The 16,267-nt window shown below is 44.7% G+C and overlaps 1 protein-coding gene and 1 pseudogene across 3 annotated transcripts in view; one reads left to right on the top strand and one right to left on the bottom strand.

Moving 5' to 3' along the window:
* LOC135896956 (DNA (cytosine-5)-methyltransferase PliMCI-like) overlaps positions 1–16,267 on the top strand; it is a 186,984-nt gene that overhangs the window by 77,498 nt on the left and 93,219 nt on the right. For all 3 annotated transcript variants that reach the window (XM_065425518.2, XM_065425527.2, XM_065425510.2), the window contains exons 14-17: positions 154–252; positions 4,846–4,967; positions 11,252–11,357; positions 13,624–13,730. In XM_065425518.2, the coding sequence (XP_065281590.2) occupies positions 154–252; positions 4,846–4,967; positions 11,252–11,357; positions 13,624–13,730 (434 nt within the window). The remainder of the gene's footprint in view (positions 1–153; positions 253–4,845; positions 4,968–11,251; positions 11,358–13,623; positions 13,731–16,267) is intronic.
* LOC135897585 (uncharacterized) lies at positions 6,960–9,745 on the bottom strand (annotated as a pseudogene).

Raw genomic sequence — 16,267 nt, 5'->3', positions numbered from 1 at the left:
TTACAAATTTTAATGCTCACAGGTTGACAGGTACACATCTGTCAACATCCTTGGAATATGACATTCGTTGCTTTGATGCGTGGAGAGTAGCCTGAACTATCGGCATTTAAATGCTTCATTGTGGGTTTTTTTCTGACTGCACATTGTTTGCAGGGCACCTCAGCCTGGAAGAAGGCATTAGCTTGGTGTGGCAGTCCTGAAGATACAGGAACAGTTCTTGTTTACTCTGCAGTCATGATTGGAGATGAAAAGGTAACCACTGCATTCATGGGGAAATTTTACACAGTCTAGGTTATACTTGTGGGACAACAATGGAATAATTACAACATAACCTCGTTGATACGCGCTTTTCGTGGGACCACGGAAAAAATATTCACGCACCATGAGTTCTGCTTAGCACCTGGTATATAAGCAGGTTGTGATTAGGCTGGCTGTGAAATGGCAAGGATGCCAAAAGATGCCATTCCACATTCCAGTTTTACTTGCAATTTCATGGCCTCACTGCACCTCTTTTTATTAATTCAGTGTGGGAGGCCCACCTGTATCAGCTGTTGCCATTAAAGGAAAGCGAGTGGCAGGATAGACACGTGAAGTGTTATTGTGTTGTCAGATGTGGATGTTTGCATGTACACATGCATAGTGCACACTTCAAAACCTAGCAACCAGGGGGCATTGCGTAAATAGTATATGAAATTGACTTCTGACACAGAGCATGTGCAATTTTCTCGCTTGGCTACATGGCTGGGCAAGTGTTAGCAGCAAGAAAATTGTCACTCATTTTACCAGTTACCTAAAATGCGCTAAAAAAGCTCACTGATGCGGTTTAGGCAACGTGGTGCAATTGTGAAATTGAAGACGAGCAATAGTGAAGTGATGTCTGCCATTCTTAAACCTGATGACTAGCACCACTTTTAATATAACTGTCCTCAAAATTTGCTAAAAAGTGTGTCAGATTTTTAGTCAGGATCTTGCATAACAGCTCCAGGGATGCTTTCGTAAACTATTAACTGGAATGCCAATGCACTTCATAACATGTTTTAAGGATAGATGTCTCGAAAGTGGTGCTAGTTCAGGATTTGCAATTTGTTGCAATTGCAACATATGTCTTAAGTGAACTACGTATTAAACTATAATTGGCATATTGTAGTTAATTAATTAGTCACATTATTGCTGAATTTCTTCGGTGTGCTAACAGTCTGTCTAGCCACAAATATGATAGGAGGCTAGATATATGTAACAGTTCTTTTTAAGCATTCAGAGGAAAAAAATGCCTTGTACATCAGGCACTTCATTTCAGGTCAAACCCGATTGGATGCTGACTTTCTCATTCAGTCAGTTTTATAAAAATGCATACGAACCTGGTTCCTCTCTGAAAAGGCAGCTGCTAGAAAACAATTGTCACCTAGAGCGGTACTAATACATTAAAAAAGCATTGGAATCCACATTGAGGCCTTTAATCAGGGTTAGCTTTTCTCTTCTCATAAACATGCAGATAAGACTTGTTACGTTTTCACTGTCACAAATTGATTGCTTTATCAACATTAAATGCCAAATTGGGAAATTATTGACAAGCTTTAAATGGATGAAAATAAATGGATGAAAGTTATCATACTAAATGCCTGTTCTGCCGCGTTATTGAAGCATGCTGTGACATCTAACATTTTTCTAAAGTGATGTTTCTGAATTGAGGTAATTGAAAGATGAGGAGTGCCACTACCAAAAAGGAAACTCAGCATAAGTTACGAAAATCAGCAGGCACATTGCACCCATTTCAGAAAGCCCACCTGAGCTTGAGTTGTTCAATTTATCACCAACCTCTTGTAAAAGTCGACTATGTGGGGGTGAAAATCATCACAGAATGAACAAAAAGAAAATTGCAAAGTCTGCAAAGGTATGAGTGAGTACTATAATGTATTTACTCAATTCTAATGTGCAATTTTCTTCCAGAAAAATTCACACAAGCTTGACATGTGTGTTAGAGTAAGTTATGATATGCAATTAAAGCTGCAGTGACTCGCCTTCATTTCCAAAAACATCCTTTCATGTGTATGCCTCTCCTACTATAATCCTCTAATATTGGCAGTATGCGTAAGTAATGTAGTCCCAAAATATTAACACGCGTTAAGGGCCCCATGTCGCAGAAAATATGCCGTTGGCATCTGGCGTCCAGCATCGAACGTCGCTTCGACAAAAAACAATTCGGACTGAATTCCGAACCACGCATGACCAACCACTCTTCTACCACCAAAGCTGCTCTTACCTTGTCTTTCATTTCAATCTTTACAAAGTTATTCCTCGGTATTTTGAGAACGGTGCCCACAGACAAATGTAATGAAAGAAAGGCTTGAACAGCACATATCTTTATGGTAGCTCTTCTCAGACTGAACTATTAAAAGTGTGAAACAATAGCAGGAGGCTGACCCACGCAAGAGGCCGCGTTTCTACCAGAAAGCTTGCCTTCGTGCATAGCGTTCGCCACCAGCGTTTCCTGGTAAACATTATGGTTGCATAAGCTGCACTCGCTGAGAAGCATGAAAAGCAGTGAGGGGTCTTTCAGTGTTATCGTGTTCCACTCTTAGAGGCGAAGCTTTGGCTCCCAAATTTTGGCTCCCAAATTTTGAAGAAAAAGAAAAGCCTGTAAATAAATGGCCCTAAAACACTAAAATGCTCCTGAAGCATTGACAAGAAGCATCGGAGGAGTAGTGTATTATGTTGTAAAGACAAATACTGCCAGTAAATTCAACGGCCGATTTTTCAGACTCTCTAGGGAGCGCAAAAATGTCAGAAAAAAACGAATGCATGCCTTTTACTGCCCTCAAGGGCTCAGATGGTCACAGCCACATCTAAAATAGCTCTGAATGCCTGCCAGTACACTTATTAGGTGTCTCCGTGCTCGTACTGTGACAGGAGAAGGAACACATAGTACTATGTTCCTTGACAGTGGTCTCTTACCACTCTTGGTATACTTCACCGCGATACAGTGCATATGCTTGACCGCGTAACAGTTGTATTGCGGAAAAGCTGAATTTTGGGTGCCGATATTATGCAATGTTTCTTAAACCGTTGCCATGCTTTATGCGCTTTGAAGACATCCGGTGAGTATGATGAAGGCGAAGTTGAGGGTGTGTCTGGCTGTGGCAAATCCTTTTCATGAAAAACACGGCACTGTACAGCACTAAGCTTCAATAGCGATAGCCGAAGCAGCTAGGCCTAGCATAGCAGAGTGCACGACAACACAAAAAAGATCATGCACCAAGCACCATGCGGACAAACACAAATGACTGCAGTGACCGAAGTGGCTACAGCTGGCAGCAGATCAGTGTGCGAGAGTGCCAGTTCGTGGCTACAACATAGTCAATATGGCGGCCGTGGTGGCTTTGATTAATGTCATTTTGGACCTGTGGTCATGGCAAAAATTTTGAAAAACTTGATGGTGAAGAGTTTCAGTGTCCAAAATTTCCACCATCCTTACACACTGGTTCTTTTCTGCAAAGGCATCTGCATTTATCTTGAATGTTCAAAAAATCTGTCGTCAACTGTACAGTGCTGTGCGTGGCATAGTATTGTTTTCTATCCTTTTGTCATTACACATATGTTTACTCCCATTAATTTGAGCCTTGTGAGACCGCAAGATTTGGTTAGTTATCCAAAAAGGTCGAATGAATGAATAACAAAATGAACAAATTCATATCTTTTTGATTGCTTGAAATAGTCCATAATGTCTTTTTGCTTCTGGATCTTGAAACACGACTCAACTAGCTTGTGGCAAGGAGTGCATACATGTTTATATGCTACCTCAACATTAAATTGAAAAGTTTAACATTGAGGAAATGTTGAACCCAGCCTCAACATCAGCTGTACACAGTTGCTGCTGTGGGGCAGTGTCAGCAACATTGTCATTGTCACTCTTGTCACTGCAGTCTGCAAAGCCAGTCACGTTGCTAACGATGTCATTATCAGTGAGTGGCCCACAAACCTCAATGCTGTCATTAGCGCTGATAAAATCTTCAACAGAGACATTGCCCAGGGCACATGCAAGTCATCATTGCAGTACAGGTCGCTGCCGTAACCATTGTCATAGATGCCGCCTGATGTGGACGCAACATGTATTTGGAGGGCAAAGCCACATTTTTAACGTCTGTTGGCAATTGTCACGAATTACACAATGTTTTCAAGCATTTAGCAACTACTGCACACATGGAGGGGTGCCGGTGGGGGTTGGTAAAGGTCAGAGTAACCAAGGAAGAATTTTTCTTGTTCAAACTAAACATGTTTTCCTTTTATAGCCAATGTATGGTTTCTGTCCGGCACTTTCCAGTGTGTTGGAACTAAGCGAGAAGATTAGTTAACTGGGGTCAAATATATGGGAGACAACTTTATCTCTAATCACATTGTGTGGCTCCATAGTTATGGTTGACTTTGTAAAATTATATTTTAATTATCATTACTGCACGATAATCTCCAACAGCATTATGCTGTTTAGTTACATTAGACAACTAGAATACAAGTTGTAGGACACACTGCATGTTCATTAGAATTCTTGTTAATGCTATCTTGTTTCCTTCTGTCTTCCACACCTTGTTCATTTCTTTCTTCTCTGCACCCTTGCCTGCTTTCCTTTTCTGCACCCGCCTGTGCATTTAAAGTCATAATTGCGGTTTCAAATTAGTTTGTTTTCTTCCTGTTAGCTCTGTCCTCAGCACTCAAGAATTACAAAAGTGCCATAGGACCAAGTCGTAGTTGTTGCCATTAAATAGTAGTGCACTGCAACATTGCTGCTACGAGTAATTGTAATTTCTTTTTGTCTTAATTTCACCCACCCCCCCTCCTTCAAAAAATAAAAAGGTCACTTATGGCAGTTTTGTCACTGCTTCCCGGCACGGCCATTGCTGTCCCAGGGTTGGCTGCATCATGCGTCTTTTTGAAAGCCAGGCTAGAAAGAAGATGGCACACATACAGTGGTTCATGTAAGTGCTCTGCAAGTTTACATGCATAAAAAGACTGTTATATGGGAGCAAATATGTAGACTGCAGTATTTTTGGGCATTAGCAACTAATGTTCTTTGAAAGCACAACTAAAAGGAAAAAAACAGAGAGGCTAATTGAAATTTCTAGTTGGTCAGGGGTGGTCAAGGTGTGGCTTGCAACCTCCAAGCTCTCACAGCTCTTCCTGGTCCTTTGGCTCACTGCTGGCTACTTGATTTGGCAGTCATGGTCCATTCTCAGCCACTATGGTCTTCTCGTGTCATGTTGGCTGGAAGAGGGCGCACGTGCAGGGCGTATCTCCAGATTTTCAGGATGCGCACGCACTCTTCCGTCAGTGTTGGATGGTGTATGTGTAGTCGGGCAAGAAGGCAGTGACCCAACGGCGTCTTTGAGAGTCTTGTGTAGTGGTTTGTCAAGTGTGCTTCTCGGAGTTCCGCAAAGGTGTTGACCATTCCCAGGCTGAGGAGGTGCTTGTTGGATGTGTTGATTGGGAGATCGAGAGCACGCTTGTAAATTTTATGGAGAATCGCCTCGAGGGCGTTCTCGTCAAACCTGCGAAGGTGGAGGTAAGGGGTCGAGTACAACACTCGACTGGTTATGAACGCGTGCGCCAGCTGCAAAGAGTCTTTGCACCGTAACCCCCCGCGTTTATTGGAAACCCAGCGAACAATGCAGCCCACCTGGTCCCCCACCTTGGCAGTTTGGCCAGTGTTGTGTCGACTCGGCGGGGTTTCTGAATAAAGAGACCCAGTACTCTGATCTCATCGTGTTCTGTGATGGGTCCATTTGGTAGGGACAGTTCAATTTTGGTAGTGCACTTCGGCGAGGGGTGAATGTGCACAAATTTCGATTTGGCCGGTGAGCATTGAAGGTCGCAGCGGTGGGTGTAGGCATCCATGATTTCCGCCGCTTGCTGCAGGTTGGCTTCAATGTCTCCTACAGATTCGTGTTTAGCCCGGATAGTGATGTTGTCGGCATACAGCGCGTGCTGTATGCCTCCTACATTCCCCAGCTGAGCCGGGAGTTTCAGCATTGCCAAATTGAATAGTAGGGGTGAGAGCACTACGCGCTGCGGGATTCCTCAGGTGCCTAATTGGTAGGGGCCGTGTTCTTCATCTTGTATGCGGATGTACGATTGCTGGTCGGAGAGAAATTGCTTAACGTATTGAAACATGTTGTGTCCACAGTTAGTTTGGGAGAAGTGCATCAGAATTATGTCGTGTGTGACATGGTCGAAAGCCCCCTTCAAATCGAGGGCGAGTACTGCCTTGTCATTGAGGGGGTATTCGACGGGATTTAGAATTTCATGGTCTAGTTGAAGCAGGACAGAATCGATGCGGGCGGAACCCGAACATGGTGTCTGCGAAAATGTTTTGGTTTTCCAGAAACTCGGACAGCCTATCTTGCGCTATAGTCTCCATCAGCTTTCCCGCACAAGACGTGAGGGAGATCGGGCGGAGGTTGTCCGGGGTTATGGCTTTGCCGGCTTTCGAAATGAAAGTGACCAGGGCAGTCTTCCATTCGATTGGGAGGGGTGCCTCACCGAGCCAGATTGAGTTTATGTATGCGAGGAGCGCCTCGTAGGCCGGGTAGGGAAGGTTGGCAAGTAATTTCACTGTTGTTTTGTCTCTTCTCGACGCTGTTCCTAGCTTCATTTTAGTGAGGGCCGCTTTCGGGTCGTGGAGCCAGAACGGTTGGTCCAGCTCCGCGTTCTCGAAACTTGCATATGAGTGCGCTGGTCGTCGGAGGTGCTGTTGTATACAGAGGTATTGATCGCGTAGTTTGCATGCTGATTTTGAGATGTCTCCGTCAAAGCTATGGATAGCCCGTTGGAGTTGTATCGGCTCTGGTTTGAGTCGGATCGATCAAGGCGCAAAAGAGACGCCAGGTGCTCCGGCTAGACATTTGTCTAGCGGCCGTATTGCATCGCTCCACCCAATTCAAGTCGGCGAGCTGCGCCGCGATCTCTGCCGCTCATTGGGTGAGCTGAGCGATGCGAATTTTGAGCTTCCGATTGTGTTTTTGGCGGCACCACCAATGGACAAGGCTGTGCCGCGCCTGCCATAGGTGCAGGAGGTGGTTGTCCACCTCCAGCGGGGCCTCCAATAATTTAACTTGAATTTCCGTCGAACGAAGGTGCGTAACCAATTGTGACCACACGTGGTAACCTTGTTCGGGGATAGGGGCCAAATTAGTATAGTTTTGCCGGAACTTGGTCCAGTCGGGTAGGCGGGCTTGGGCGTGGGATCTTGCCAATGGTTTGCTTCTGACGGTTGTGTTGAGTATGCAGTGGTCACTGCCGAGAGTTTCCTCGGTTTTGGCCCATTCTGCATGTGTAATGTTTTTGGTGAAGGCAAGGTCCGGACACATGTCCCAAGTCACAGAGTTACCCACCCGCGTTGGATCTGCAGGGTCAGTGTGAAGAGTCAGGCCCAGCGTGGATGCAAGTTCTGCTAGCTTGCACCTGCGCTTCTCTTCACGCACATACCCCCAGAATGTGCTGTGAGCGTTGAAGTCGCCCACGATCACCAGGGGGTCCCTGCCCGCAGCCTTCAGGGCACGACTGAAGAGGGCTGCAAAAGTTATATATTCAGCTTGGGAGAACAATAGATGTTGAGTATATGGAATGGTGCATTTTGTTCCTTAAGCGGAAGAAGGGTGACCATCACATAGGAATAATCAGTATCGAGTTCCAAGTCAACCTGGTTGGCTGTATAATTTTTGTGCACGCAGATACAGGAAGAAGGGTCCTGCTGGAACGTGGTACAATTGGTAAGGGTGGCGCCGCTCCCTGGCTCCTGGAGGGCGACCACCGCGGGGAGTGAAGCGAATGTTGACAGGGAAAGCCGGAGGTCTGCCCGCTTGGCGCGGGAGCAGAATCCCTGGTAGTTCCATTGGGCAATTTGGATGGGGGGGGGGGGAGGGGGGGGGAATTGGTTCGGGGAGAGCGCCTAATTGGAGGGCTGTCTGCCATGGTCAAGGGAAAGACCGATTGCAGGGACACTGCTCCAGAGCCAGCACTCGCGGGCAGGGGAGCATCTTCTATTCCGGAGAGCGAGCAGCTGTCATTGTCTTCTACTTCAGTTTCACTGGTGCGACGCGACACTTTAGGACAGCAGCCAGACACGTCTTTGATAAGACCGCTGGTTCGTTGGACGTCACGTGAGGATTGCGCGATGTGCTGTGCGCCGATTGTCGGTATGTTTTAAATTATTTTCGCGATGGCGGAGCTGATTGCCGCGGAAATTTGACTTTCTAGGGTATAGAAACGGGCGTCCATGTGGGCCTCTAGACGGGCCTCAAGGGCAGCTTCCGTGCTCAGTGCTACCTTCGGTGCCGCGGGCTCACTCTCCATAGCCTCGGTTGCAGGTGTAGAGGGGGGAGTGGTAGGCTGCTGTGACTGCGATTCCAGGAGTGCGATTTTCTTGAGCAGCATCTCAATTTGGCCCTCGAGAGCTGCTATCTTGGCTTGCTCGGCACTGTGTGCCACAGGGGGCGAGGAGGTAGCGGAGGAGGAGGCAGCCCTTCCCGTACCGCTCACCTACGTTCCATGTTTCACGGTGTTGGCCCAGGCCCTGGCCTCGCCGCATGGTGGCGACGTCGACAGCTTTCCAGTGCCGCCGTGCATGTGGTGGCAGCTGCATCGGCGGTCGCTTGCCGGTTTCTCCGGTAGGTGGTGCCAGCTTCTCAGTGTTGCTGGTGTTGCTGTCGTCCCGGGTCGGTGACTCACTGGGAGGCCAAGATGGCGGCTTTTCTTCTTGGCCGCCATTTTCCTCTTTGTCCTGCCTTTCAGGGCGGCCATTTTGTGTGTGCGAAATTTTGCCGCACATTCCTGTGAGTTTGCGGCGTGACCACCACCACAAACAGAGCACCGTGGAACACACTCGTGAGGGGCCGTACCCCCTCCACAAGTGGGGCTTGTTGTCCGCAGAGTCCGCACATGTTCTGCTGCGTGTTGGGACAAGCATCCGCTCATTGGCCAACTGCCCCACACAGGCCGCAGGCCGGGATTGTCCGGTAGTAGGTTTGCACTGGGATGAGCATGTTCTCATAGTGCACAAAACGTGTTTTCTGCCTCCCGGCAAAGGTTACCCGAGCTTTGTTAGAGGAGCTGAATTTCCTCACTTCGAGGATGGTGCCTGCTCTCCATTGCACGTGCTGCTGAAGCGATTCAGTGGTGTCAGAGTTGCTGACGCCGATGACGCCGTGACAGACATCACTTCCGTCTTGTCTAAGGTATCCATGGAGTGGAATCGCCCCACGCTCGGCGTTGATTGAGAAGTCCCCGAGGAGCCGATCTGCCGCCGCTGGGTTCGGGGTGTGGATCAATATCAGGTTTTGTTCACGGGACGGCAGAACTGTAACAGACCTTGCCACCTCAGGCCCGAGGTAGGCCGTAATGGCAGCACGGTAGTGGTTCTCCGAAAAGGCTTGGTGCAGTGACACATGTTCGCATGGCTTGAGCATGACCACGAAGTCGTCAGGGCTCGGTTTTGGAAAAGGGCAAGGCTTCCAGTTGGTAAGGGCCTTGCCTTTCCTTCCCGCAGTGCGCGAGGCAGGAGGCTGCGTCTTGCTGGCCGATGTGCCGGAGGACGCCGCCGTCTTGGCTTGAACGAGTGAGTGACATGCGACTGCTTCATTGAGAGATTGGTGCCAAAATTTCAGAATAAGAGCGGAGTTTGGTCTTCTGATGTTGAAACTGTCGTCCAGGCCATGGCGTTGGGATTGTAACCTCTCAGGAATGATGCGGGAGCTGCCATTTTACCACGGGAGGCCGGTTCCACACCACCTGGCGTCGGTGTCGCCATGTGGCCTAATGGTGTTGCCCACGTAGGCGGGTGTAATTCGGTCGTAAAATCTTCAAAAGTGGTCCCACCTGGTGAACATTAGTATCCACGTGGTCCAGACGGTTTGCTGCGTCGATTGACATCAGTCTGTTAAGGTGCTGAGGACTGAGCCATGACTCCAGCCGCAAATCGACGGAGCCGATATGCCACACATCTTACGCTGTTGTGCGCTAGCAGCGTTCCGCAGGTAGTCTACCGCGTGTGCAAAGAATGGGCATGCCGAGATGCCGTGGCATCATGTAGGCTGTTTTCCCGTGCATTTAGTATTGGAGATTGGGTAGTCTCGAGTTTTAGTGATCCGTTAGAGCAAGATGCAGACGGAGCATTCGCTCCTCAATGCTGGCTCTTTTCATGATAGTGTCGACGCAGTGGGGGCGACACTAGCAGCTGTGGGGACTGAGTGCATGTGAAAGCGGGGTTAGCTTCACTTAATTTGTACCACTGGTGCGAAGATATCGTCGATGTGGCATGAAACCATATCGTTCGTCGCCGACTCCCAAATTCATCAAAATGAGTAGTTTTCTCATTCAAGTTTGCTTTTTTCGATTGCCTGATAATTTTGAAAACTCTGTGGCTCCTCTCCTTGTAAGAAAAATCTATCGGCAACTGTACTTATTTGTATAAAAGGTCGAATTCCAATACAACGAAATTTTGATATCACGAAGTAAATTGCTTATTTTACTGACTTCATTGTATTGAGGTTTAACTGTATTTTTGCTTGTCGTCCATCATTTATTGTTTCTGACCATCTAGTCTTGTAGCCGTACATCTGTTATGCTACAACCAGTGATGCCTTTCTTGCAATGAACCCTTTTAGATATGTCTAGAACACACAAGTCCTTCAGCAGCTTTTTCTTGCACAATTTTATATCTTTCTTTTTTTGGCAATGATTTGATTAGTGTTTCTAGAAAGCTAGTTATGCAGCAGCTGTGTTTGCCATCAGGCTCTCAAAATGTTGAGAGGCTATTTGTGCAGTTTGTTTTTATGTCACTTGGTTATCTTGTGTTTAAAACTGATCCTTTGTAGCTTATAGTTAATAGTCATTTTTGCACTAGTTAGTAGAGGCGTAATATCTAACTATACTGATATGAATATTCCTGCTGTACATATATGTGTCTACGCTTGATTATTCAATATCTGATACTTGCTATTCATATTCTATTTGTACTCAAGAGAGTTGATAGTCGCCCACCTCTAGTTTTCTTACCTCTTTTAAGCTTAATGTAGTGTGCCTTTCTCTTGAAGCAAGGGCGGCAAAATTTAGCATCAAACATGCTGATCTTTCATTTCAAATGAAGACGTGCTCTGTTCACCCAGCATGAGGTTGATGTGGGAGAAGATTATTAGTTGAACTTGCAAATGAATGATGCCAATACCAGTTACAATTAGCTTTTTTCATTGTTATTTTTTCCATACAGGTGTTCTTGTGAGACAATTCTGGGTGAAGTTGCAGATCCATCAGAAATCTACTTTGTGTGTGAGTGTGAGGACATCGCTGTGAGCGACATTATTTCAGCGTGCAATGTGAGTGTACTTTATGTTGCAGAAATGCATGTGTAAGGAAATTGACACAGGTTTCAACTTTTTTATTCATTTACTCTACTTTCCCTGTTCAAATACAGGAATGCTCTCATCGTGCAGTGTTGAAGTGATTTGAGTGGCAGTAGTTGCATTGGAAAGGAAAGAGATAGTGCGTAGATAAAGAGAACAGTAATCTTGTGAGGTTCAAAAAGGCACTTGGTTGAGTTGAGTTGCAGGCCAGCATGTTGGAAGACAGCAAGAATGGCCGACAGACACATGAGGTGAAAGAGTTAGGGCGTGTTGGTATTCCATAACTGAGGTTCTTTAGCGCACGAAAAGGGACGAAAGACAGCGGCAAGACGCGGACACAGCGCAAACTTCCAACAGTTGTTTTATTCCACGAAGCGGTACACATATATATAGGTAACACACAAAACCATACGCATGCGCATATGTACTGATTTCTAGTCAAATGAGATGGCAACGAGACATGTGTAATGGAAAGTTAAGATGATATCAAAGATGAAAGAACGACCATGTATAGCTATAGCACATAAGGTGACTCGTAAAAATGTGGGCAAAAAAAAAACCTGTCACATCGTCTAGATAACATAGACAAGTGGACTATCTATGGCCATAAAAAAGACAGTCCATCATTCGCTGGAAGGTTGCTAGGGTATTACAAAAGCTGAACAGCATAACCTTGGATTGGTAAAGCGTGCCCGGTGTTAACGAAAGCGGTCTTTTCATGGTCCACGTCATCTACAGAGCTCTGACAATACCCAGAGCGAATATCTATGGACGTGAAGTACTTGGCTACATCCAGGCAGTCCAAGGCGTCATCAGTACTTGGCAGTGGGTACACACGTCCTTGCGTGTGACCTTATTCAGATGTTGGTAATCGAAGCGAAAATGCCAGCTGCCATCCTTCTTCTTAACAAGGGCAGCTGGTGACGCCCATGGATTAGAAGAATGTTCGATGATGCTTTTAGTCATAATTTTATCCACCTCATGCTGTACAACTTGGCGTTCAGCTTGTGTTTATGTCGTACGGATGTCGGCTTATGGGATTGACATCACTGGTATATATACAATGAGTGACCACTGACATCTACCCTAAGGGACAACCATCAAAATAAAAGTGTTGTGATGAGCCTCCAAGACACGGCCGATGTCAGCAGCCTGTGTGGGAAGAAGGTCAGGTGCCATTCAGGTTTGCCTAGTGTGGGATTGAACTGATTGAACTTACCTGCAGATGATGGTGGAACTTCCGCGTCTGGCACGGATAGTTCGCAATCATGGGCTGTGTGTCATGTGGAATATTGCAGTTCTGGGGCAGTTGAAGTTGAATTACACTGGACGTGCAGTCAAAAAGGGTGGAATAGAATGCGAAGTCTAATCCTAGTATAATGTTGTAAAGGCACTGTTCCAAAACCATAAACAAAACATTGGCAATGTGCTCTGCGATGCTGACATGAGCAGTGCACATTTTTCAGCACGATGGGCATTCCTCCATTGGAAATGTGGAGAGTTCGTGTTGCAGCAGGTGTGAGAATTTTGTTCAGGTGGCGACGCAATTAGGCACTCATAAAAGATAGTTGCACATCGGTGTTGATCAACGCTGGAATACTTATGCTGTCAAATTCAATCACTTCAGTCAATTCAATCAATGATTCAATCAAATCAAAGACTAGTCAAGTTCTGTCTGGTCAGTAAAATGAGCAGATGATTTTTAGGTTGAGTTGTCATTGCAGCAGTATTTTAGAAATTTTCAAAGAATCTTAGATTAAGTTTTTTACTGTTAGATGATCGGCTTGAGTGTAGAGATACAGGTGGAACATTTAACCTGAACATGGCATATTCCAGGTTGTTAAATAATTCAACCTTGCTCTGGTATCTACTATCCTCCTGCTTATCTCAGATTAGGATGCTAGCAAGACCGTTCCTTAAAGGCGTCAGTTCTGTGTTCAATTCTTGAACTAGGACAAATTTTTCTTCAACTGCAAAACTTGCTTTCTGAGAAACCCTTATGACTTTCCTTTAAAGTTTCATGCTACTCGTGGGTTTGATGACAATTTCTTTTTTCGTTCAACCTGAACATGCTTACTTTTTGGATGAATGGCTTCTGTAGGCCTCGGTATGTATAGAAAAAGCTTCATGTGAAGAAACACTGTAGATTTACAAATTGTTAAAACAGTTTCAGTCTCACGGTCAGTGGTTGGAACCAGGGAAGGTACTTAAAGGACTTTCTCTTCTTTCTCGTACATAGGTCAAACGCAAATTCTTCTACAGGGAGTGGTATGAAGAAGGTGGCAAGCCTTATACTTCCAGCATGTCAGCCTCTTGCCCCAAGGATGGCTTCACCTACTCAAAAATGTGAGTTTCTTTTATATTGAAGTTTAGCACATTTGAAAGTTCGTCCAGAATATATCAAGAATATGCCCAGTTTATACAGATGCCACGTTTGTGTTTCAGTGGTTGTTAATTGCTATTGCAATTAAGTTTATGGGAGCCTTCTCAAGCTTTATGGTTGGTGCACTTGTACGTAGATATGAACCAATCATGTGTTTAGTTTACAGGGTTTAGTTGGTACATATGCAGGGTGTTGCTGCTATTGTGCATGAAGCCTTGAAAATAGCGATGAAACTACTTATTCTGTACAAATAAGACCAAATGCTTGTTGTTTAGAGTCTTGTTAAAATACCGCCAGTAATATATTTAGTCCCTGGCATCCAATTAGTTAATTATGAAAGTAATCAGCTAAACTTTAATTGTAATTGTCAGCATGTCAATTAGAAAGTTGTAATAGATATCAAAATTAGATGTTTCTAGCAGACACACATTGTATGTTTATTTCTTCTCTAGGAGAGACACAGCGCACGAATTATGCTTCAGACCAGGCACTGCTGACACGCGCCAGTTGCTACTCTCACTGCAAGTGCCATATTTTGGCACATATAACCTGCACCATTATTTAAAGAATTTTGGGTGTGGGTAATATATGAATTTTGCCTCAAGGTGCAGTTTCACAGCAGGAAAAATTTTGCCTAGAAGTGTGGCTTCAAGACAGCGCATGCAGCATTGCCGTTAGGCCATACTTTGAGGACTCGTCACTCATGTTAGCTCAGTACACATGTGCCACCTAACGTAGTGCTGCACGCAAGTCCTACATTCAATGAGCTTCCTTTAATTCGAGCTCCATTTAATTTGAACAAATTTCTGGGCCACTCTGAGTTTGAATTCTCAAGGTTCGACTGTAATAACTTTCCAGTACTAGGCGTAAAATGATGCTTTCGTGCTGCCCTGCATTATTTTTATTCTTTATTTTATTTCAGCAGTACTGCTAGCCTGGAAAGGCTGTGAGTAGGAGTGGGGTACAAGATGCATAAATACATAATACACACAATAAGTATTTTGCCTAACATCACTTGCGCATAAAAAAAGAAGTATACCAGGACTAGTTTCGTGTGCAAATACAGGGTTTAAGTCACGTCGGAAAACATACAGGGTAAAACATACGCATACAAGGCAACAAAAGAAATCTTTACATCTTGAAAAAAGAAAACAAAACAACTAGTGTCCTCTCACTAATTAAATTGTCAACAGGTGAGCCATCAGGGCTGAAACGAAAGTAGCTAAAGATGAGCATTCCACAACATCGGCTGGACGCATGTTCCATTCTTGCACCATTCTTGGAAAGAATGAATTTTAAGAAATATTGGTTTGAAAATGAAATTGTCACAGTTTGTTGGAGTGATGAGAGCGTGTTCTTCATTTGGTGACAGACTGGATTTTATTGTGATAGTGTAGATACAGATACTGTAATCGATCAGCTTGGCACTGGGACTGTAATGAATTCAATTCAGCTTTTTTCACCAAGGCACTAGCATATGCACACCAGCTGTAGGTATCGTAAACAAATCTGACCGATTTTCTTTAAATACTTTCTAACTGGACAGTATTTTCTTTTGTGCACAGGTCCCACACTATTGACACATATTCTATGATTGGTCGGATAAACATCTTATACGTCATCAGTTTAATATCTTGTGGCGCCTGTCGCAGTGTTCGTCTTAGGTACCCAAGTTTGCTTACTGCTTTTTTCTTGATGTAAGAAACATGCTTGTTCCACTGAAGATCCCAAGTAAATACTATGATGCCTAAATACTTATAATGTTTTACTTCAGATAATAAACTTCCATTTATAAAGTAGTTAAGTTGTAATGGTAAGTGCTTTCTAGTGATTCTTATGAGAACTTTCCTTCCGGGGTTAGTTCTCATTGGCCAGGTCTAGCACCATTTTTCTATGTGATAAAGAGCTTCGTTGCATTGGACCTGTTTGTGAGGGTTATCAATCTTGTGGTAAATTATGCAGTCATCTGCAAATAGCTTAATTTTGATGGATACTTGATTAACAATGTAATTTATAAATACCAAGAAAAATAGCAGTCACAGGAGCAATCCTTGTGGAGCGCCCGACCCTACAGCTACGGGGGCCGAGCAGACATCTATTGATACACACTATTGCCGGGAGTATAAGTAGTCTTCTATGCATGACACTAACATATCATTTTTTAGTATAGCCTTAACCTTCAATAAAAGTTTTGAATGCAAAACACAAACGCTTTTTGAAAGTCTAAAAAATGACATCTATTTGAGATAGAGCATCAATAGCAGCCGTGAAATCGTGAACAGTGTCAAGGAGTGCTGTCACTGTCAATTTCCTTTGGCATAAACCATGCTGCCTATTGTCAGTACATTGTTCTTTTCAAGGAATTTCAACATATGCTTGAATATTATATGCTCTAGAATTGTTGAACATGAGAACAGCAATGAAATCAGCCTGTACGAGGTTATTTGACGTGAGTCGCCACCTTTAGGTATAGGAATTATCTTACTGTATTTCCACTCGA

This window comes from Dermacentor albipictus, chromosome 1 (genome assembly GCF_038994185.2).
Source record: "Dermacentor albipictus isolate Rhodes 1998 colony chromosome 1, USDA_Dalb.pri_finalv2, whole genome shotgun sequence".
In the NCBI taxonomy this organism is placed as follows: domain Eukaryota; kingdom Metazoa; phylum Arthropoda; class Arachnida; order Ixodida; family Ixodidae; genus Dermacentor; species Dermacentor albipictus.
The sequence above is the reverse complement of the archived record's forward strand: the minus strand, read 5'-3'. Positions and strand labels throughout refer to the sequence as shown.